Below are 24992 nucleotides of genomic sequence, written 5' to 3' on the forward strand. Positions count from 1 at the left end.
CTTCAAAAATTTGTCTGAATGGACAAAACTTTCCAGTAGTGAGAAAGATATATTTGGGCTCAGTAAGATGTAGTTTTTGAAAGATATTAATACTTTTATTCATTAAATTGATCAAAAGTGGCAGCAAATACTTAGTTAACAAATGTCTTTTTTCAAATAAAAGCTGCTCTTTTGAACTTTCCATTCATCAAAGTATCCTTATTTATTTATTTACTTACTTATTTTATAGACAATGAAATGCTCTGCCTCCTAATCAGAAAATCTGGATGGTGGTTATACTGCCCTCATACTTCGCACCTGAGTTCAGCAATAAGCATTTAAAATCAAATGGTTTTTAAAAATCCTGACCCATTCAGGCACAAATTGCACCATTTCCTGAGAAAGACCAGGCCACGTTCACTGTAGCATTTCTCTCTTTACATGAAATTCATCTCAAGCTCTTGACCTAGATGAAACATATATTTGCCAGGGGATTTTGGAACAGCCTTTGAGGAAGTCATATGAAATATAATTTCACATCACTGCTGAACATGCAAGATTTTACTCTGAATGCTAAGAAGGTTTCACAGAATCTAATCGGAAACCATTTGCAGTAATGCACAGTTGTCAGTGACATGGAAAATCTACGCACCAATACCTAATATCATCTCATGAACAAAGACTGAATGGTTAATTTCTGAATTCGATTTGCATTGCAGCTGTGCCAGCCAGTCACGGAAGATCCATGCATGAAAACCATTTTTCTTGTGTCACATACACATGATCTTCTTAATTAGACTCCCGTAACAGGGAACAAATGCATACTGTTTGCTGCAGATGGATGTTTTGTCTACATGCCCAACCATTCTGGTTATGTTCATAGAAATGTAAATTGTCTAATGTCAGAAAGAATCACCAACGTAATGGAACGCATTCAACAATCAAACATGTATGAGCTCTGGGAAAAATAAAAATATAAAAACATCTAAAACTGCCATAATGTACTGCTTTAAGTCACAAAAGTAAATAACATAAAATAATAATAACATTATGTTACATAAGTGATGGTGATTTATTCCATATTTTTCATAGCGCCGGTATAATTTCAAATCTTCTCTAAACCACATTTGGCAACTGCTCCGCCGGCATACCACGATAAAGGGCAAAGGTCCATGGATTTTTAAAAGAGAGGTGGCTATTGTTAATATTTAATGCATCTGGAAACAGTAATTAAGTCTTCCCCACAGGAAATGGAATTTGACATGCTCTGGAGAGCCAGTGAGTAATTATATTTGTAAAGAGCAGTGATACAAGATACTCCCCCCTGACTAGGAGTCATTACACGCCATTAAAGGGTCCCAGCGAGCCCGGCCTAATCCACATGCGCGCACGCGCACCAATCGATGCCCAACAAGACAGGATTTCTATAAACAAATTGTCTCTGGCCAAACTCTGTGTCTGATCAAATCTGAGCGGCACAATATTCACATATCCCATCAGTCACAAACAGTCAGACGCCCCATCCGCAGGATGCCAACAGCAGGAAAGACTCGCCGGTGATCTGGCATTTGTAATTAAATATTAAACCAGTAATGAGTTCTCAGCCATCTACATGGTGTGGAGTTCACATGCGAAAGTCTCCAAATAGGGCCCCTGGAGAGACAGGGTCCACACTTAGAAGCAATAATTATCACATCCACAGGACAGGTGGAAACGCTGCAGTGAGATGATAAAACTCCAGCGAGACTTATTAAACAGGCTTCGGTAATAAAGACCGTACAGTGTGGAGATCTCTGTTATTGTCTTGCAAATTTCCAGGCTGTATTCGCTCACATCTAGAGTGCTATTTTCATTCTAGAGTGCTGTTTTACGTGCTTCCCAAATTAGGCACATCCATGCATAAATACATGAATTTTACATCAAACCCGTGTAACCTACATACAGTCGTGTTCATGGAGCATACTTAAGTCAGAATAGCCACAAGGTAAATCAGGACTCTTTGACATACTGTATAATTCTCTCCTCGTACCTTTAAGCTGCATAATTAAAAAGAGGCTCTCTCTCTCTCTCTCTCTCTCTCTCTTTTTTTGTATTAATATCCTATTATTCATTTATTTTGCTTCCTTGGAATTGTTCAGACTGCTCTGAATTTCAATTACATTTGCTGCAGCTATCACTATGCAAATGAGCAGTGTCCTGTGTTTTAATAAAGGGAAAATGCAAAGTTCACAGTGCTGCCATCATTCCTGCAGAGATTGTACCATTAGCAAAACATATTTTGTAAAATATATGGCAAATGCAACCTGTTTGGGGGAGAAAAAAAGCAAAAGCAAAAGAAATAAATAAAACAAAGTAATCAGGAAGTAACTACTGCAAGTATTATATTTCACACCAGGATGAGTAGTATTACATTTGATGGCATAAGTTTTTATATCACGCTGATGGCATATAATCACAGATATTTTTGATGTAAACTGAAAGAATTTATTTATATAAAATATATATTTTAATAACCAAGTAGTAATGCTTCTTTCTAATATTAGAATACTTTACAAATGAAATGTATATCTGTAATTTATTTTTGAAAATTCTGTTCATTTGATTCATATACAGCTTAAATGTAAAAATCATTAAATTAATAGCCATCAACTACTTGGTGGGGCTTTTTATTTCATTAGCTGTCTGAGATAGCAAACAGGAAGATGGTTTGTGTAATATGAGCAACGTTATAGCTGTTTGACAATGTAGTAAAGCCAATATCAATTACCATTACGTGTCTGTAGTTGTAGAGAATGATACATAAAATGCATTACCATTCTGATAAATGGACTTGTAGGTGGATTTGCTCTTCCTCTTCTTCCTCAGAATCAGTTTCTACTTCAACCATTTAATCAATTAATCCAATAGTGCCACCTGCCATTTTGTAGCATTTACTACTTCAGTTAACCAAGTAAAAGTAGAGCAAGTAGCCTGAGCTGGTTTGACTGAGTAGAGGTTGGGACTAATTTGCATTTTCACACTTACTAAATAAGGTAAGGGTGTCGAGTTATACTTAAGTTATACTAAGTCATTTTAAAGCATGAAAAAAAATTACTTCCTCAGGAAAAATGTTTTACAGTTAATTTTGATTATTTAAGATGAGTTTAATTAATAAAATTAGTGACTGCAGTGACTTTAAAACAAAATGATATTGAGCATGTTTACATTCACACCAAAATGTTGATACATATTTATGTTTAGAGTATTTTATTTATTAACTGAGTTCTGCAAATAAATAAATAAATAAATAAATACATACATACATACATACATACATACATACATACATAAATAAATGTCAGCAGGAAACCTGTACAGACTCTTATTCTACTCTCATGTTTGCAGTTTCTAAGACTGTACCACTTCTCAGGAGAACATATGTATTTTTAAAATAATCTCTTAGGTCTGGAAAGAGAATGTACAACATACACATATTTCCACCTGCCCTACAGTGAAACATTGGTTGGATGTGCTTAAATCTGCACTCAGTATAACAGCCACATAGAAATCTTTTGTAAAATGCTTGATATATATAATTCAGCTACTAGACTCTGCTTTGGATAGTGCCTAAAAATCACCCTTTTCAAATTTTTTTCCCTAACAGATGTAGGCTTTTCACCAAAAGGCTGTAAGTTCGAATCCAGCAAGGAGTCACACATGAGCTCTTGATCAAGACATTTGACTTCAAGTTACTCCAAAATGATTGCAGCTTTAACATATGCAAATAGATAAAAGCATCTGCTAAAGAAACACTTTCTGTTTTTAAAGCTCCTTAGTAAAACATATACTCTTCTTTTTGCTATATGGGATATATTTGGATTCAGTATTCATCTATTGGCTGTATAAACTCACTCTGAAATTTCATTTATTTTGCTTATGTTCTAAATTAATACATAATTGGATGACTGAACATTTTTTTGGACAGCTTTAAACAAGTAATCAACACAACACTGTGCAAGCCAAAAAAAAAAGGGGGGGCAATAGATTGAATTTTGGCATGGGCTTTTATATCGCTTTGAGCAATATTCTTTAATTCAGTCTCTTAAAACATTTCTGCATTCCTGCCTCACTGTTTTACATTTACTGATTCAGCAAAAAGCATTCAACGTATCATTCAAGTGTAAAAATAGTAGTCTTAATAATGCACACAGAACCACAGGCACCCAGATATTGGCAAACATATGTTTGCAGTAATTATTCTCTGATAAGTTAGTAAGTGGAATTTTCCCAATATGGCTGCTCCTGGAAAATGTTATATAACATAGAAAAGTGCTTACCTAAGACGCCGACTCGAAAGTTGAGCGTGATGACGATGACGTTCCCGTAACTGGCCAGCACGCTTCCATCAATCATGTTTCCGGTGCCCTCCATGTAGGATCCTCCGTGAATGTACACCATCACAGGCTTGGCTCCAGTATCTCGTATGTCTGCAAGAGTGGCCACCATTAAACTCTCACTCCCCCACTGCCCCGTCAGAGCAAGATTCAACACAGCAGTACGTCTCACAGTCCTCCCAGATACCAGCCACCAGCTCAATTACACTTTGAGATGCATCTCATATCAGCCGAGTCATTTGTCTCTCGTAATGAACAGTATGCGCAAAACAGATATGAACAGATGAAGCCATATGGAAGGTCAGAACCTAACTGGCTATTGCAGGCGGCTCTAACATGCTTTAGTGGCCTAAATGATGAGATCATCTCAAATTTAATGGCCTTGTTAGACTTCACTGCTCCAGCATACAGCCACAGAAGGGTTTAAAATGAGCAGCAATTGGGCAGGCCAAAATTTCTTATCTAATAGGGGAGCATGCTGAAGGAATAGTTAGCCAAAAATGAAAATGACCTACATTGTGTTTGGACCTCATCTTATTGTTTTGCTTATGTGAACGCAAAATCATCATAGGCAAAAGTGCTTTCTACTGCCAAGCTCAAAAAAGGACAAAAACCAGCATAAAAGCAGTCCATTCAAATATTCCAAATGTTCTAAAATCAAACCAAAATGTATGCCATTATTCACAAAAAATTCTGTAGTCACAGGGAGGTCACAGCAGGTTTGACATTACTGTTGCCAAATGCTGCTGGTTCTCATATGGTGTAACCTCACATTGTGCAGAATTCAGAAACCCTTGTTATTGGCCGTTAAGTAAATTGCAGCCGAAAACTTAACTGCTAATGCTAGCACTCATGTGCAGGTAACATATGGGAGACTGAGCATGATTTAGTGCAACAATGTACTCGAATTTCTTTTTCATTATTTGCTTTGAAGTAAAACAAGGCGGAAATACCTTTGCAGAGATGTACTGCTAACCAACATCCTGACATGCTTTCCTCTCAACAACAAAATTAATACACAGCCAGAGTGGTAAGAACGCAGCAGTTAGCAAAAGCATGTGATTGTAGTGATGTGGATATTTATGCACCATCTATGCAGTCCAAGATTTGGCATCATGTCGACATCTGGGGTAATTGAAATTACACTTGTGATAGTTTGATAAAGTATCAAGTAAAATTAATTTGAGATTCTATATGTCTGGCTGTGGGAGACTTTAGTTTCAATTCATCCCTTCACTTTGCACGACACAGTACAGAATAGTTCTTTTGACATTAACCTGAACGTTGTATAAGCTTTTTTTTTTCTTTTTTTTGGAAGAGAGGTTCTCGGCAGAAACTTTACATCCTTTTGAGTTACTTGGCAAAAAAACGTCCTTCATATAAAAATAAGTCTATAGGCATAAACAACTTAAATTTTGTTACAAGCTATTCACACATTGGTAATTGAGGTGATTAATACACATTAATTATTACATATAGCTCCTTTAAAACAACATTCTTAGGAATGACTTAAACTTCAAATGTTCCTCAATCAAAGCTATTGTCTGACTTATAGTTTGTATGCTGTTTGAACTCATTTTTAGAGCTTGACAGTATAACACCATTCATTTTCATAATATGGAAACCAGAAGCTTGGACATTCTATCCAAGATCTCCTTTTGTGTTTCCTGGAAGAAAGACTATAACACAGAACAAGCATTTTTCATTTCTGGCCAAACTATTCCTTTAAAATACATCACCATATGTTCCTCATTTCTTTAAACGTTTTTGTATAGACATTAATCAATCAACCATTATCAATTTGTTGTTTTCTGCTAATTACATAATCTAAAAGGGAAAAAAAAAACACAAGCTGGGAAAATTTTCTCTCCACTGAGATGAAAGAGACAGAAGCCTTGAGAAGCGAGCACTGCTGGGCTAAGGCTCAAAATGCTGTATTGTGTTGAGGGTTGCCATGGATACGGCAGATCAAAATTCAGAATCTTTGAGAACGGCTAATCGCAAACACCACTCCAGTGCATTTGCCCCCGTTTGCATTCAAGGCCTCCTATTAAAGATGCGCTTATTTGCATGTATGTGGTCACAGCAAATTACAGGCTGGCTTTTTTTTATTGCAAAAAAAGAAAGAAGAAGAAGAAAAAAAAGAATGTTATTTGCAATCACTGTGCCACTGTCTGCGCTTAAAGTCTGATTTACATGGCAAGAACGCATTCACACGTTACGCTCCTGATCTGATGGAACAAGCGAGAACTGATTTGTATAGAATTTTTCCATTTCAGATCCGGCAGCTGAAACATTTACGGTCACATTTAAAGATTTATCTGGTATCTGAGAGAAGTATGATAAGGCACTGCTTTGAAATGACAATTCTCTGTTGACACTTATCGTACGGAAGAAAGACAATGTATGGAGTGGGAAAAAGAAGGTGAGAGAGAAAAAAATGCACAAGATTTCCTGCACAAGGGATGCACAGGATGAGATATCGGATGAAAAAGATCAATTAGAAAAAACAATACAAAAGATTAGTCATGTCATTGTTATCAGTAACCTCTTTTGTTGATTCACATCACGTTGGTATGATGTGACATAAAAACATAATACTCTGCTAACTGATCTCTTCTCTACCAAATGTTCATAAATAATGTCATCATCAAAATCAAGTTATCCCATTGAAGACATCTTGAGAACATTAAAAAAGATTCAGAATTCATATCCTGAGGAAAAAGAAAAGAAATATTGATTAAAACACACCGTAAAGACACTTGCATTTCACAAACACATCATTTGAATAAACAGGACAATAAATGACCTTGAACAGAAGGGGTGAAACTATAGAACATTAACTAAAATGTCAGCTTCATGAATGTACAAATTTGTTCTTTGACATGAAAACATGACTCAGTCGCTATGACACACACACAGACTCACAAACAAATGCATATGTTTCATCTTCAAAAGCAGCGGGCGGCATGCATCTATTCCTTTATATAACCTCCATCAATCATCTCCAAGTGAACTAAAGAAGGTAAAGACCCCTGCTTCCCTATAAATTAAACAACACTTAACACCTCTGAGGGCACGAATGGTTGAACGACCTTCTTCACAAAGTCTTCTGCATCTCCATCAGAGTTGTGGTTAGGGTGTTAAAATATGGTGGATGTCCAACCTGGGCGGCAACGCTCAGCATGTCTGCAAAGCTCAGGAGGAGGACGCGTCAAGCTATCTGTGAACCTCTCAAAATTCTCAACGGGCCACCTCTCAACGGCCTGTCACTCTAGAGGAACTGGGCAGCGTGAGCACTGATAAGTGGCCCAGACTAGCACTGACGCTGTAAAACATGGAATCTGTCAAACATTCTTATTGTGAGCATTGTATGAGCTCCCGAGTCGAGGTTTTGACTTTAGACCCCACCGCTGAGCTCACCACAGATAACATAAATGTTGAAGATCGACAGTTCCAGGTCAGACTGAATATTTCTGAAGCTGGCATTGCTCGGACTCTGCAGTAAAATACATAATGCACACTTGCGGGCTTCATACATGGCCTACAGCAAGATTTCTACAACTATATACATATTTTCTGAAAATATGAGTGGTGTTTGCTCAAATTTCACTACCACAATGCTAATGTTGTTAGCACATTGCTTTGCAGTTGCTATGTGGCTACTAGGGTGTTAGAAGTTTTGTAAGGCTATCGTTGAGGCCAAAACTGAAAAAAAAAAAAAAAAAAAAAAAAAAAAAAAAAAAAAAACGGCATCACTGCAAAAAAAAATGCTTTTCTTACTTGTCTTGTTTCCAGCCAAAATATCTAAAATTCTTAAATCAAGAATGATTTTCTAGACAAGAAAAAATTATGATCTGGTTTTCAGAAATAAGAAATCAAAGTTGAGTGAGTTTTTGCTTAGAACAAGCAAAATAATCTGCCAATGGGGTAGCAGAAAACCTTTTTGATTTAAGAATTTTTAGATATTTTGGCTGGAAACAAGACAAAAAAAATCTAAGTAAGAAAAGCATTTTTTGCAGTGTGCTGGTAGGTAGGTTTTAGTGCTGGGCATCAAAACCTACCTACCAGCATTTGCTGTTTTTTTCAACAGGGAGAGTTACTGCCATAGTTGTTTGATGAGGAACTTTGTGACTATTAGTATGTTAGTATTAGCATTAGTATTAAGTATGTTCTATTAAGCACATGTTAATATGCCTTTCAGCTTCATTGTATAGTAAAGTGTTCATCGGATGCAGACTTCAGAAGTACAGTGTCATCTGGGTATTTCACACACTGCTATTTGCACTCAGTTTAGCAAGAGAGTAGGCATATTGGGATGTGGGGTACGATGATACTGCAGTGTTTGTGCTGCAAAGTTTAATCGATTTTTAATGGAAGTTTTAATAACACATATTGGCTAAGTGAAATGCAAAAGGTTTGCATGTGGCAATTTGTATTTTTAATTTCAATGGCTCAACCTTAATCCAGGTGTGGATGAGTGACCTTTGAAGATGGCGGGTTCTTGAGGCTGGGCTGTGGTGTTTGTGCATTAAATATAATGGTACTAACACACAGACAGGTGGTTTGATGTGCTCTTTGAAGCCCAGCTTCTAGCAGTGAATGAGGAGGGGGGAGAGACCGAGAGAGAGACCGAAGGGGGAGGGGGAGGGTATAGACAGTTTGCTCTGAGTCTCACTGCACCACCATCAGACACCTCACATGCTACTAACCAAAAGCACTACCGCACACAGCTGCAAAGAGCTTACAATTATGCAAACTGACCATACTCTCATTTGCATTATGATGAAAAACAAGAATTTGCGACAATTTCCTGACACTGATGCCAAGGAAAATAGACTTTTACAAATGTGAGTGCTGTTTGCCCATGCAAAACCTAGCACCACACTGCTGGGATGTCTAGGTGGTTGCTTAATAGCCTAGGTCAAATAATAATTGGCCCAACTCTTTATGATGTTTCTGGTTTCTTTAGCAGAGTTCAGAACCCTCCTTAAATGTCAAGGCCTGTTCTCACCAGCATAAATGTTCGGCACAAAAAAATTGTCCCAGTTTTCACGTGTAAATTGTCTCTTCAGACCAATGCATAAAAAACTGCAAAAGGGAATTTCACATTCTGACTGTAGGTGGCACATAAAAAACATAAATACTCTAATTACCACAGTATTCAAAGCTCTACACAACTTCCTGTTTCTGATACCCACTTAGAGAATATAGGAAGTAAAACAGTATTCACAAACTTATTTTTTTTTTTTTGTATTCAATATGCTAACAAGAGAGCTAGTTCTGGATTTGTCCTTGATATTCACTTAACAAAACATGTTTTATAAGTGTGAAATTTATTGGCTGCCCAGCTTTATTTGTAGTGCGATGGAACATAGATTAAGGATTTAAAAAATCATTATATATATATATATATATATATATATATATATATATATATATATATTATTGCCAATATATGAACATTTGTGTTGGTCTGAACAGAGGCATTAATGACCATTAAATCAAATTAAAATATTTATCGCACCAATTTTTTGCACCTTACATTCTGTTGCTACACAGGCTCATTGGAAATACATGCCTCTGCCTACAATGCTGCAATACCTATTCCTTGCACAATATTACAAAGATTTGAAAACTGATACTATTGAACGTTAGCGTCACATATACAGCTTCAATGAATTTTTGAACTGTAGGTTTTCTCAGTAGCTCACGCGATACAGTGATGTGAGTGATGACCTTCTTCACTTGCGAGGTGAAACACTCCAGTATGAATCCTGTGAAACTACAGTTTGACAAAACGGCTAAAACCTGCATAGAAGTAAGTTTAAATAGCACTGCTGCATCAGCAAATGCACTTTTATATCACTTTTGCATTTGTTAACACTATCGGGTAGGTTTAGGGTTGGGTTTGGTGTAGACCGCCTACACCAAACCCAACCCTAAACCTACCCTAAACCTACCCTTTTTTTAACACTTTTAGCGACAGTCCACAGACATTTGAATTCAGCGATATGTGCCAATGTAATAAAAATGTGGCCACGGTTGTGTATTAAACACGTTTTAGCCACTCACTGGACATTTCATTTTGAAACTGCTGCGAAATTTGCAGTAAGGCAAGTAATTTCAGTATTGCAGAAATGTCACCACAAGCATGTATTTCCAATGAGCCTAGGTTGTTTGTTTTGTTGTGAACAGACCTTCAGTATTTTTAGTTTTCAACCCAATGTACTGTCTATCAGGTGACCATCGTAAGTTCAGTCACAACAAATTGCACACCTCTGCAAGTCGTGTAATTTGAGCTAGCATTCATGTTTGTAACACATTATATTCAAAAGTTTCATACTAGATTAGTAGTTTGTTCAAATCACTAGCCAACCACGCAACTTGTACATTTAAGCCATAAACGTTTCTAGTCTGTTCCTTCAGCTATTGGCACAAAATTATAGCAACAGGCATACATCCAATTTGGCCAATTGTTTATTTAACCCATCCTGTGTGACGTTGGGTACTGAACTCCATTCTAGTCTGGAATGCGGACTGAAATCCGTCCTAACACCCAAGCAGGTGGAGCTGGCCTGGCCACTGGCACCACGGGAAGAAGGCTGGCGTCTGGAGGAGGGAAGGGCTCTTTTGTCTAATTAGGGCACATGGATAAGCGAGCCAAGCAATAGCTATGTGCATCTATTTGTCAGAAGTGGGGAAGACAGCAGACACTTGAGACAAGGTATGTCTTCCTGTGAGCTAACCACAATATATCACTACTGCCATGCTCTAGCTACATAAAGAATTAATTCCCTGTGCCTAAATATACAGCTACTTAATGTACCAGTACCATAACAGTATACCTTATTGCAAACTGTACTGGTAAGAGGTGTTATAGCTTTGTTTAGTAGCACCTAAGGTTGACTTAATTACCAATTATGTTCTATAGAATGATAGGCACTGCAATCTGTTTGTGCCAAGCCTGATGACTGAAATGAGGATCACCAGCTGAGAAATGATGCCAACAGCTTGCTAGTTACATTATGTCATTTGAGCCCAGCCTATTTTAGAGCTAAAGACAGACGTCTGGGCTGAATCCCAAGTCACACTGTATTCATCATATACAGTAAACCAGATTAGGATTGGTGCATTCCAAATAAAAGCACACTGAACTGCATGGAGATAGATGTCCTAATACTGACGTATTAACTTACTTGCACACATTCCTACCTAGAAGCAGATAAATTGGGATTCAGCCAGAGTGAGCAGAAAGAGATGGAAAAACTGGGATGCATTCACACAGTTGCCTTAATTTGTGCCTAAAGGCTCCTGGCTGACCTGGCGAAGGGTTAAGTGTGTGGTGAAGTCGTCTAGAATTGTTTGCCAAGGAAGGATGGCCTAGATTCACAATGATACTATGTAGTCAGAGAAGAGTAGAGGTTGTAAGGTGAGCAAAGTGTCATGCTCACTATTGCTATCTTTCGCAAATATGCAGTGGCAGCTCAATTCTAGTTTCTGTGTGCGAGTACTGTTGCTTTGACTTGCACGTCTTATTAGACAAACGGGGCATACTGATATGTAGTTGGCTCAAGTGGAATATCATTCCAGTGCTGCCCAAGTGTCAAAACTAATTTGTAGCACTCTTACATCTGATAACTTCAGTGGAGATAACCAGAATGCTTTAACAAGGAAGTGAAGCTCAACTATTTACCAACCACAACCTCCCAATCTAGGGCAACTCATTTGCCACCTTTGCCTGCTTTGTATTCTTGTTTTATTTTAATGTTCCGGCATGCTTCACAAGCCGTGTTCCCTATTGTCACTGTTGATGCCATACCCCTGGGCTATTCAGAGTCAAGGAAAAATAGGCAGGCCATTGATGCAGGGTAATTGGCACCTCATGCAAAAACATGCCTTGGGCTAGAACACGGACATCTCGGTGGACTACATCTCAATCCAAAGCCGAATCCACATCCCACTGGGACTGCTATGGCCATAAATCCAACCTCCAGACCAAGCGGAAAAGCCTCTGGAAGGACATGCTGCTTGACTGCTGGAGCCTACTGGATTTTTCATGGAGAGCCACCACATTTGCACAAGTCAGAAACTGGATTGTCTGAACCAGCCAATTGCAAAGGTAATGCAACCGCTTTGGATTGGAAGTCCAAATCCTCGCGAGGGAAGCTTCCCTACATGCGGAGGGCTAAGACGTGTGCATTACAAGGCCTCTGCCTCCGCTGGTATTGAAGAAAGCATATCGATTAACACTGCTGTTAATACCCCTGACTGAGTCGCTGAGTTGCTTCACTTTCCATTTCAGCCTTGGACACCGCTGTAAAGTACAACAGTAGAATGGCGATGCAAAGCCATCATACCTGCAGCACCTGAACACGATAAATGTGGCCAGCCAGACAAGAACCGAGAGCAGCACTTGGTCTAAACCAACAAAGGCTCAGTAGGGGTGTATAACTAGACCATAACTCCAGCACTGAACATGTCCCTCACCTATAAAATCTATTGTCAGTTTAGGAGCATAAAGGAACAACAATAACAGGATTTGAGGTTCTGGGGTTTAAGCCTTTCGCAGTAACTGGGGAAGAATACTTTCCCTATTCTAATCTCGCCAGATATCCACCCTGAGCCCAGAATATCCCAAGATAAATGCTGAAACTGAACAATGCTCTTGCTGATTGGCAACTTCTCTCACGCGCATGCTTTTTCCTCCTCCATTGCTAATCCTCTTACCGCAACTTGTCAGCCTCTCTCTCCTCATCTAAATCCATTCGCCTGTTTTAAAAACTGTGTTGTGATATCCCATGCTTGCCTCATACGCGTCTCCACGTTGCTGGACACAGACAGTGCTAGTCCTACATGTTAGTAAAATATATATAAGGGAGCCAAGCCACAACAAAAAGATTTTAATTACTTTTAATCTATACGCTATTCTATATAGCTATTACACGACTAAATGAGACTCAATGGAACGAAGTGTCAAGCTTCAGCAATAGAGCCTGTGTTATGTTGCATGCAGGTCAAGCACTGCTATACAGCGCTGAGGGTTCAAATAATTTCACCTTTGACCTCATCTGCCGTTGACTTACGAGATGAAAGAGAGACAGATCCTGTGCATCTAACTATAAAGTGTTTTTTTATGACACAAACATAGGCATATCATAACATTCAGAGAATGTACATAATGTACAAATGACATATTCTGTGTAAATGAACAAATGATAAAAATCAGCCTTCTGTGATACTATGTGCAACGCTTCTCATGTCGAGGTCAAAGCTTTGTGTGACATTTGTGTTTAGCAGATTGTTGAAGACGTGTGACGTGAAAATGCCTAGATAAAGCTTGAATCCGTACTATTTACTATTACTCAGTGTAATAAAAATATGGTTATGGAAGGAATAACTATTTTACAGTATAAACCAGGGGTGGGAAACGTTGATCCTGGAGGGCCACTGTCCTGCAGAGTTTAGCTCCAACTCTGCAAAAAAAAAAAAACCTACCTGTATCCTGAAGACCTTGATTAGCTTGTTCAGGTGTGTTTGATTAGGGTTGGGGCTAAACTCTGCAAGACAGCGGCCCTCCAGGATTAACGTTTCCCATCCCTGGTATAAACAGTATATTTATATGTATATATATGTGTATATGTAATGTGTATATGACAATGATTCAATTATTCATTTCAACATTTTAATACTAGATCATGGAACAATCATGGAATCCTGAAAGATCAATTGAAATGGCACTATAATAAAAAAATAAAATAAAAAATCTTACTTACAATGCATTACATTGATGCTTTCAGTATAGCAATAACATATGTTTACTGCATCATGTACAAATGATTAGCTATGAGATAGTGTTGATAATTAAAACAAATTAAATGCAAGGACATTCAGAAAACTATCAATAGCATATTGTTGGGTTTGATGCTGTTCATTGTCATATAAATGGATTTCAGTATATGATTTAAGTACATTTTTTTTTCTTTTTCTGTGATAAATAATTTTGGTACTATGTTGGATTGTGAAACAAAATTAGTTAAGAACCACTGCGCTAATTAAAACAATTCTGGATATACCACATAAAGCAGATGAAGGAGAAAACATACAAAGCCACGATGCACCTACGCAATTTACTCTCGGTCTTAAAAATCTCCCTGACATGCTACAGTAAGTATTGAAGTATTCGAGACACAGTCATCCTCCACAGCCATACAAGGGACTTAGATGACTCTTTAGACTATGAGAGGAAAGGGGGAAAAAAAGATGCACAAGGGAGGGCTGCATTCTAAGTATAGAGAGAGAAAAAATAATAAAATAAAATAATCCAAGACATGCAATTGTCTTTCGTCACCAAAGTGAATACCTTCATCTTCATCACCGTCGTTATCGGATAAATCCTCGCCCTGTTTTTTGGAATGGGTTCCTGTTAGTAAAGCAGGAAAAATACAGAGAAGCACAGGAGAATTCAAAATAGTATGATCACCAAGACAAGAAATAGACTTAAAAAAAAAAAAAAAAAAAAAAAAGCTATACATGTATTTAGCTATACATGTGATTAATATTAGACAGTATTACCTTACATGAAACTGGCCGATAACAAAAAATCACTTAAATGTATAACATGATTGTTCATGTATACATAATCAAGTTCACATAATGTGCATCGATTAGAACACAACCTAATAAGAGGTTAGAATTTAGCTGCCGTTTGATTAAATGGCTAAAACATGACAGATAATTTTGTGTACATAATAGCAGATAATTAAATTAATCATCAGTTGAGTTCGATCCTCTTATTAAGCCTGTTCTTTATATTACAAATACATACAGATTTTTTTTTTTCAAACAAAGTAGTACTACAATACAGTGAGTGCTGCAGAGTTTCATTAAAATAAATGACATACTTTTCAGAGGGTCAAGAGCTTAACACACTATTGATAAATAAAAAAGCATTAACAAGACAAGCTACAATTTGTAATGATAGAGAAAACTTCATTATCAGCCTTTCTATTTTAAAATGTCTGAATATAGATGTGACTCTGCTGTTCAAAGAGCAATCATTTCAACATTAGTGTTCATTTCAGATGAATGCTACAGTTCCTCTACCACCACAACACAGATGCAGCTAATTACATCACATCACCAATGTCATTAACAGTGTTTGTACAGATACAGTTGGAGAATCAGCACACGCTTTGACCAACATGTTTTGTTGGTTCTGGACAGCATTTATGTCAAACATGGCCATTCCCGTAACCCCTAACCCTAAAATCTGTTAGGTCAATTGGAATGCTGTTCCAAGAACTTGCCTTACTTGGTAAAATTATTATCACCCACTAATTCATGTCTTAAATCACTTGGGAAAGGATCAGAGTAGCTAGGTCAATCTTTTAAAGTGATTTTTACGAAACTCTTAAATGTTAATCATAAAATGCATGTTTTTCTCTTTTGTTCTTTTAAGAAATGCAAAGCTTCAATGCTACAACCTGTTTTATATGTGCATTGTAGTCCACTAGGTGTGTGGCATCACACTGTTAGGTTAAGTTGAAGTAAGGCATTGTTTCAGAGAGGTGGCAGCTGTGATACCTGAGGCGAGAAAGCTCTGTCACTTCAAATGTCCTTTATAGTGCATCTGGATTTAATGGCATCGTGTTCCCATAAACTCTACTGTTTTTCATTGAGAGTATTTGCAGTCCAAATGCTTCTGCATTAATATATGGCACATGTTAAATGCATCAGTGAAAATCACATTTTGAAATAATTAAAATCAAATGCAAAACCTTTGGATTCATCAACCATTGATAACATCAATGAATGATGAATTCAACAAATTAAGCCTGTATTTGGTGTCGTCTCTTACGCACAGTCAATTAATATTTTACATTTGTAGGTCAAATGCTGCATTCATTTGATTTCAGTAATTTAGCCCTAAGAGTGTTTAGGAGAATTTAATAATAATAACACTGGTACCTTAACAATTCCATAAACATCTTTTTATATTTATGCACTAATAATGTTTTGAAATCATATTTTAATGTGTGTGTGTGTGTTTTTTGTTTTTTTTTACCTTTAGGTTATACAAAGAATTTATTAGTAGTTACACTTATTTCATAAACCTTGGACATAATAAAAATAACGATTTAAGTTTTAAGTCACTAGACTGATTCAAACAGATAACATGATTTTAATTTTTGGATCTTTTCAACCATTTCATTAAAATATCACTACTCCATTTGTTTTGACATTGCATTGCATTTACCACCCTTGCAGTACAGAGTTTTATCTGTATTTGTGCATGAAATCCCAAATGTTCAAGAAATGATTTTCACCAAATGAAAATCATTTGTTTAAAACTGAACCAATTCTGAATAAGATTCCCAGCTCTATAGCACTTTATATAATATAAGCCTCAGAGGACGGCAGTCCATCTGGTCCACTGTCTCCACGCACTAGTGTTTTTACAGTGAGCTAATACAGCCTCTGTGACCTATGCGTCAGCGTAAAGAGCTCACTGAATGTAAAGTGCATCCCATTCTGAAGAGCAGGAGAAGAGGGTCAAAGTGACAATGGATTGAGCCCAGATTTACATATCGGAAAGGTCACAATGTGGCAAGGGACCTATTGGCGAAATGTTGACTTCTAACAATTCAGGATGGTATTCACTTTACTGTCTGTCTCAAATCCTCCTGTGGTCTTCCTCGTCTTCTCTGTTTCGCATCCTCTCTCATTCCTCAGCGTTTGTCATAGCATTTTATCTTGTGTTACATCTGTAAACGAATTTCAGAGTGACGTATACAGATTTCAGTATCAATCCTAGGTGAAAGATTGACTGAAAACCCATTTTACTTCTATAATGTGAGGTATTTCCAAGTGCAACATGATTAAAATGCAGAGTGGGAACTTATTTTATCAGTCGGGAATTGACAGGCTGGTGAAAACTGGCATTCTCTACCAGAACAGACCAGGTCGTATGAATTAATTAATCTGAATAATACCTGTAGAAAGCTGTCCGTTAGCATTCCCATTCATCTCAATGGCAGTTGCTCAGCTGGCCTGTGACTACAAAACCTGTTTGCTGCCATCTGTGTTCATGACCCCTAAACCTAACCATTCGTCAACAACTGGTCTCTCTGTTGATATGTAGCCATTCATATGTAACATTTACAGTACAAAACATATTTTTTGGACATTTGGGTAGATTCTGAAATGTACAATAAGGATGTACTGACCGAATCTAAAACTTAAGCAGTATTACGTGTAGAAATGTTAAATATTTATGAAATTAAAGTAGTTATAATTTTTTGTTATAATTTTAGTTATATATTTACAGCTTCTTGTTAATCTTATAAGCAGGTGCATACTGTAAGTATAAATAGAAGCAAATCGACTAATAAGATGAAAATAGATGAAAATATGACAGCTTGCAAACCATGTTTTGACACGACATTTCAGTCATGCAAGTGTAAGGATACATATATTCGTACCGAACCGTCACGGTACGGGCATCTCGGTTCGGTGCATGAGGCCTTACAATGAAAACGAAGGCAATTCACCCTCAATCCAGAAGGGGGCGCCTCTAGTAATGCAACTTTGTTTGATAACCGCCGGCAAAAGAACAGCGAATGCCAGGAGTTGCACACTCGACAGTGATCATGTGTTGATTCTGAACGTGTCTCTCACTGGCAAAGGAGTATAACATTATTTTAAAGGCTTGTGTACTCAACTGTCTGCAAAATGGAGCTTTGTGCTCTTCCTACCTCTCTCATTCGGCACAAATCCAAATATTTCATAATATTATCATATTTGCGATGCATCCAAATGCTAAACTATTATTTATTATGTAAATTCTAGACTTTGTAGTTCAGTCACGTTCTAACGGTGACACAGTGAGGCGGGCGCGCTGATGTTTGGTTCACTGTGTTTTATTTTGATAAAAGACCAACTGCGCTGTCAAGTTAGCAATGCTAGAAGCCTGGAACTGACATGTTTTGTGTTTGTGTGCGCCGGCGCAATTACTTCAACTTTCCTCATATCAGCAAAATCAACTTAAACAAAAAACAAATAGGATGTTGCGTTCTGCCATTTGAGATTCCTTTCTGTCACAAAACTAAACTGAAACTTAGCAAATATAGGCTACGTTACGTGTCGCACAGTTTATTTCCCTTGTCTATCAGTTAACTAAATTAAATATATTTCAAGTATTTATTCCTTGTATGTATGTATGAAGAGTCTGGTTCCAAAACGCGATAAACACCTTTTTTTTTTTTTTTTTTTTTTACAAAATTGAGTTCCTGCCAAAATCAGTATTGTATCTGGTCGGTATTGAAAAGGCAGCTTTTAATTTTACACAAAATGCGATATCTGCCGTGTTATTCTGTCATGTTTTCTCCCTATTTTTACAAACTGTGACAAACGCCAGTTTCACTTCTCTGCAAAATGCGATACATCCGCTCAGCCAATCACAGCGCACCATTTCACACATTGTAAACAGTAAAGGCGATGCTTTGAATACATATCCTAGTTTTCAACATTGAGTAATGTATCACAGACATATCTGGCAAATCCTTTAATATACAAAGTGTAGAGAGAGTGTAAATAATTCATTGTGCAGTGTAGAGAGCTTCGTTGATTATAATGGAACTTTGTGAGATCGCGATGAACTAAGATGAGTGACAGCTTTTAACGATTTTTAAGGGAGTTTGTAAATAAGATACTGATTTAATACAACAGTTAAATTACCAAGAAGTTAATATTAAGTGACTAACATTGTCTGACTATAACACTATTGTCTGATTTTGCTCTATTTCATTGAAACAAAGTCACAACTGAGCTACTGTGCATCTCTATTCAAACACAGCTGTGTTTCCTTTATGAATGAACGTGCTTTTCATTAAACATATGCAAATACACCTACAAGCCACTTTTGTGTTCTTCTGTGCCACCTCTGTGCCACCTCTGTTCTTCTGTGCCACCTCTAAATTTTGTTAATACTGATTTCATTTGATTGGTAACTTATTCTTATTCTGTTGCTTTAATTAGAAATTTAAAAAAGCCTATAAAATATATATATATATAAAAAAGTGTTAAAAAATGCCATTACAATGGTAAAAACAAAATCCCATCTAATTCACTTTAAGGAGTCAAATATCACCTCGTAATGGGAAGGATAACTTTTGATCAGATTATTTGATTATTGATTAAAAGGTGCTTTTTGAAGTTAAAAGAAAAAGAAAAGTAAGCGTAAAGCCCTGATGGATTTATTGCATTTTGGGGAGAGAAATAAAATCAGTTTTTATAATAAATCTTTGAAAATCTAAATCTGGATTTGAATTTTTTATGTTATTATAACATAAAGATGCTATGTGAAAGTTTGAAACAGAAAATATGGATTTTCATCTTGTCACTTTCTTGGTAAAGAAAACACATTTTTAATCAAATGAATCAAAATGGATTTATAGCGTTTTGGAACCAAACTCTTCATATGTACTGCAGATTTTATAGCCTATATATGACATTAATTTGATATAATATTTAGTATTTTCACATGTAGGTAGAAAAAAATGTAATTTGTACTACTGTCTGTTTAAAATAAATGAAAAGAAACCTAGCATAGTAGATTTGCTTTTTTTTTTTTTTTTTTTTTTTTTTCTGTTGTACCGAAATCATATCGAACAGTGACCCTCGAACCGAGGTATGTACCGAACTGTGCCATCTGTGTACCGTTACACCCCTATCACTAAAATATGATCTGCAACTTATAGCAGTGTGTGGGATTCATCTATTTTTGTTATACTGTAGTTACATTTTCTTTTCTAGGTGTATTTTATACCTCTTAATCCTATCCCTATCCCTAAACATAACCACCAACAGCACATATTATATTTATTATGAAGTCAGATTGGAAGAGCTAAACCTAAACATAACCAAATAATTGCAATAATTTATTATCAACCCTGTTGAAAAAAACATCATATGCTGGTTAGGTAGGTTTTGATGCTGGGATGCTGGTTTTAGCTGGTTTATGCTGGTCCAGGACCAGCTTAAACCAGCTAAGGACCAGCAAAGAGCCAGCATATACCAGCAAAGGACCAGCATAAATCAGCTAAAGACCAGCTAAAACCTACCTAACCAGCATATGCTGTTTTTTTCAACGGGGAAAGTGGTCCAAATAACGATATGCAGCACTATCAGCTACTTTGAGACTGAGAAAGGGTTTTTATTTGCTATTATTGCCATTAACTCATCTTTTTAGAAAGACTACATCATTTACAATAGCCTAAAACAATGCTCAAATAGCAGTTTGGTCCAAATGATTTTCCCCACATGTGGCCTAGGTAATGTCAGTAGAAAGGAATTCTGTTTCAGAAGACTGTCGTAGATTAATGAATTGTGTACAATCAAACCAGGAACATGTATTAAGAAAGCAAAGAGGGCCAATTTCGACTTGTCGACTTTAAAGGTTAGGGAGACTATAATCCTAGAGAAAGGACAGCCAAAAATTTACACCAGGACTTTAGCAGCCCAGAGACTTTTATATCACAGGCCTTTTGTTTTTATTACAAGTGCTGGATAAATAGAGGAGCGCATTATGAGCTGTCCTTGGCGTTAACCGCTACGGCAATAACCGAGAGTGACTGCGAAGAACGCATATGAAAAAGAACCGTGGTCGGAAACCGATGATTACATTAAGATGGCTGAAATATTTCACTGAAATCCTCGGCTGTTTCTATCGAAGACATACATTCTGTTTACCTTCTGTTTTCGCCGCACCTCTAAGGATGAAATGAACCAGCGACGTATAGATCACAAAAACAGCTACAGCCCGACCTTGGAAGAATAACTGGCCCTTTATAGAGGGACTAACAACAAAGAGCATTTGGAAGACACTGCGCTCTGAACGGGCAGATATACTGGGCCAGTGAGCAGTGTGGGATCCAAACAAAAACTTCCTGGATAAGCTGTGTCTTGCATTTCAAGTCGGACTGAATGAAGTGCCACTGGCAAGACTCCGCTCACGCCAGGCCTATGGGCTGCCACACATTTAAAAGAGCTGTTCCATATCAAGCAGAGGGGACATCCGCTTCCCTTGTGCCTTTCTTCCTTAACTTCCGCCCACCCCTTTCTCCATTTATGCCATTGCTGTTTGCCATGCAACTTAGCCTGAGGGTACATACGCACACATTTCAAACCTCGATAAAGTTGAGCTATCCAAAAGCGATTTCCATGCCATTTTATTGTCTGTCATTGCTCAGTCAGAGCCTAGTTCAGATTCCAACACTTAGCAGTTTCCATCACGTTGGCAGACTGCTGGAATATGATGGCTTGTCCCATTCATTGTGAATTTGTATTTCTCATGGGAAAAAAAAAAAAAAAAAAAAAAAAAAAAAAACTGCTACTCTATGTAAATAGGCTCTCTGGTTTGATCCCACCAAATTCCCTTCTCTCAAACAATTTAAGAGCACCAAAGTCAAAATTATAGCAGGAATCATTTCTCTTTATAAGTGATTTGTCAAAGCCCATTTGAAACATGACAGAAAAAGCTCCCTGAGAGATTTCATCATGCATGCGTGTTTCATAGGAAATGTGTAGCCAACATCAGAAAATTATGTTAATAGAAGCAAATAAACATAATTGATCCTGTACTTGGGGAAGGGTATTAATGCAATCTTTAAAAACACCCTTTAGGCATTAAATGTTCTATTAACAGCATGATTCATCCCAGGGAATTCTTAAACTGAATATATAAACAGATAAAAACTGGATGCATTGAAGTTTAGCCTACAAAATTCATTAGAAGTGCCTCCTGTTAGAATCATATACATGGAATAAATATAAAACATTCAGCACTCAGTATGTATGGAACACAAAAAATTGAAAATATGTAGTTTGGTTTGAAATTGGTCTTGTGAAAATGCTTTAAAAAGATCCTATACATTAACATTAGTTACTGCAATAGTTAACATGAAAAAAAAGAACACTTTTAAAGCCATTAATCTTGGTTAATGTTAATTTCTATTTGTGCTAATACATTTTAACATTTCAAGTTGTATAAATTAGCATTAGTTAACACGGGGGGTCTGTAACCCTCGGGAATCTGCGGCGATACTGCAGGAGGTCCACCAATTATTGTTTGAGCTCAATCAAAGCTACAATTAAGAAGCTAAAGTTCAGCTAAATATTGTCTCTCCCACATAAAATATGTAATGTACAAATGTAAAATCCTGTAAATAAATAATGATAACTTTAATGACCAAGTATAGAATTAATATTAATTTGGTACTCTAATGTATTTATTATATAGGCTTGTTATTATAGGCCAGACTTAAAAAGAAAACTCTCAAACAAAATAAAGATATGAACATTTTTCTTATTTTGCCTAAATATCATATTTTTTTCATTTAGTACTGCCCTTTAGAAGCTACAGAATATACTTTTTCCCCCAGAAGACAAAAATTTACCTTGATCTTCCCATTAAAAAGTTTTCAGCCCCCGGCTCTCAATGCACTGTGCCTCCCTGAGCACCAGTAAGAGCCCGAACCCTCTGCAACAGCCACACATGAGTTCTCAGCGTGAAAAGACGGACCCCAAAACCACACAGCCACTGCCAGAAAGGGCCCAAACACACAACAACACAGAAAAAACATAGAATCTGTGGGACCTAAAGGATTTCTCTGAAGAACATCTTATTATAAGTATATTATATATTATTATTCTTATTATTTTTTGTGTGTTAATTTATTATTAATAAACTTTAATTAACTATGAAATTAGCAATACAAACGTTCATTGTAAGTTCATGATATTTAATTTTGAGTTTTACTTTGGGCACCAAGTCATGATACAACACAACACTGTAACAGTTTATTATTAAAAGTAAACAAAAATATCCTTGGTTAAATAAGGAAAGATATTATTCAGTTAATACTACCAATAATACTCCTACTACCAAGTAATAGATGAATTTGTGACAATACACCATTTGATGGTTTTGACTGGCTGCACAGTCTCCTTTTGAAAGTTGATAAGCCAATTTAATGTTTAATTATTGTTACCAATTATCCATATATTTTAATTTTCTTATTGACATTTAGCATTGACAGTCATCGACATACTTATTGACACCTCTTCTTCCCCCCGCCTAAACAAAAAAATAAAAATAAAAAAACAAATAAAAAACCTAAGACCAAAAAAAAAAAGATCCAGTCTCACAATTTTCCTCATGGACAATGCTGTTTCACTTGGAAATATTTCCATAACATCATAGAAGTAAATGGATGTTCATGTTTTTTTTGTGAATAACAACACAGTTGCATCCAAATGTCTGACAGCGCAGTATACTAAAATCAAATTAGGCTGCAAAAGTAGTCTGTAAACTTGTCATGTCAAAGCAAAAAAAACAAACAAAAACAACAACAACAACAACAACAACAACAAAAAAAGCAGTGAAAAGGCAATTTCATGATATGTCAATGGATCAGTTTTATGGGATTAGAAATAAGATTTTTTAAGGCAAATGAGGAACTAAGATTATTATTTACTATTGCCTGTTTGCATCCCGCAAAAGCTCTCACCAAATCAGCCTTCTGGTAATGGACCGAAGTGTGCGTGCTAATGTTCTTCAGAAGAACGATTACATGAACTTTAATGTGTTCACTCACTGTAACACCTTTCATACAGGTGTGTGTGTGTCATTCAGCCTGAAAGTACCTCCATTCTGTGTCACATTTTCAGGTTTTCTACCTAACATAATGTCTTGATAAAATTTTCTTTTGTAAATCCCTAGGGCAAATTGGATTGAAACAGCTCGACAGAGTGGATAGACCATCAACAGGCTCTTAGAGCACAAGCGTACTGTTGCCTGGCAACCCTTACTGATGATTTTATGTTATGCAAATTTGCCGGAATTTACATAAGATTTCATGTTGCTGCACGCTGAGACTAATAGGTTATTATTTATTTATTTATTTATTTATTTATTTTTGGTGTGATCAAAAAGATTGCACTCTAAAAACTAAAACCCTAATTTTGGAGTTCAGAATCGTGCTTTCTAATGCAAATGTTTTATGTTTGTGTTTTCCAAGTTCAAAACTTCATCCGCTGTTATGTTAATATGTTACGTGCTATTAAGATAATCAAGGCATAGCCTTGTGAAAATGCAAACAGTTCATTACAGTTATAAATGTCTAGAGGCTTAAGTGTTGAAACAGAAAATAGAAACTCTCGTAAAACCACCATTTAACGAAGCCTATCATTTTACTGAAAACAAAAATAGCCTTCAACGGGTTTGTTTAATGTTAATTTAAGCCATCAGCAATAATATCTGTAGATTCAGCATATTCTAAGCATCTACTAAAGCAAATAAATAAGGTAGCGTAAATGCTAGCTCCTCTTGTTCCTGACCCATATACAGACAGACGGCTCCTCTGGGGAGGGGTTGCTCCCTTAAGACTTTCCCTCACACCACATAGATCATTTAACCGACAGCGCAAACTCACTGCAAATTTGTTCCAAACTGTAGTTTCCCCCTGAACACTGTTGTTAATAGTTCAGCAGCAGCTGCTGCTGTGTAAAGACATTGGTTTTGATGCTTAGCTGTTATTTACTTTTCTCATAACAAGATCACGGGAGACTGCGACGGTA

The 24992-nt window shown here is 36.7% G+C and overlaps 1 protein-coding gene across 3 annotated transcripts in view; it reads right to left on the bottom strand.

The window, feature by feature from the left end:
* Window positions 1-24992, bottom strand: part of nlgn3a (neuroligin 3a) — a 191817-nt gene that overhangs the window by 117774 nt on the left and 49051 nt on the right. For 2 of the 3 annotated variants that reach the window (XM_051127618.1, XM_051127620.1), the window contains 2 exons: window positions 14716-14775; window positions 4296-4445 (listed from right to left, as the gene is read on the bottom strand). In XM_051127618.1, the coding sequence (XP_050983575.1) occupies window positions 4296-4445; window positions 14716-14775 (210 nt within the window). The remainder of the gene's footprint in view (window positions 1-4295; window positions 4446-14715; window positions 14776-24992) is intronic. The other variant, XM_051127619.1, reaches the window with a different exon arrangement.

The sequence above is a fragment of the Labeo rohita genome, chromosome 14 (genome assembly GCF_022985175.1).
Source record: "Labeo rohita strain BAU-BD-2019 chromosome 14, IGBB_LRoh.1.0, whole genome shotgun sequence".
Taxonomy (NCBI): domain Eukaryota; kingdom Metazoa; phylum Chordata; class Actinopteri; order Cypriniformes; family Cyprinidae; genus Labeo; species Labeo rohita.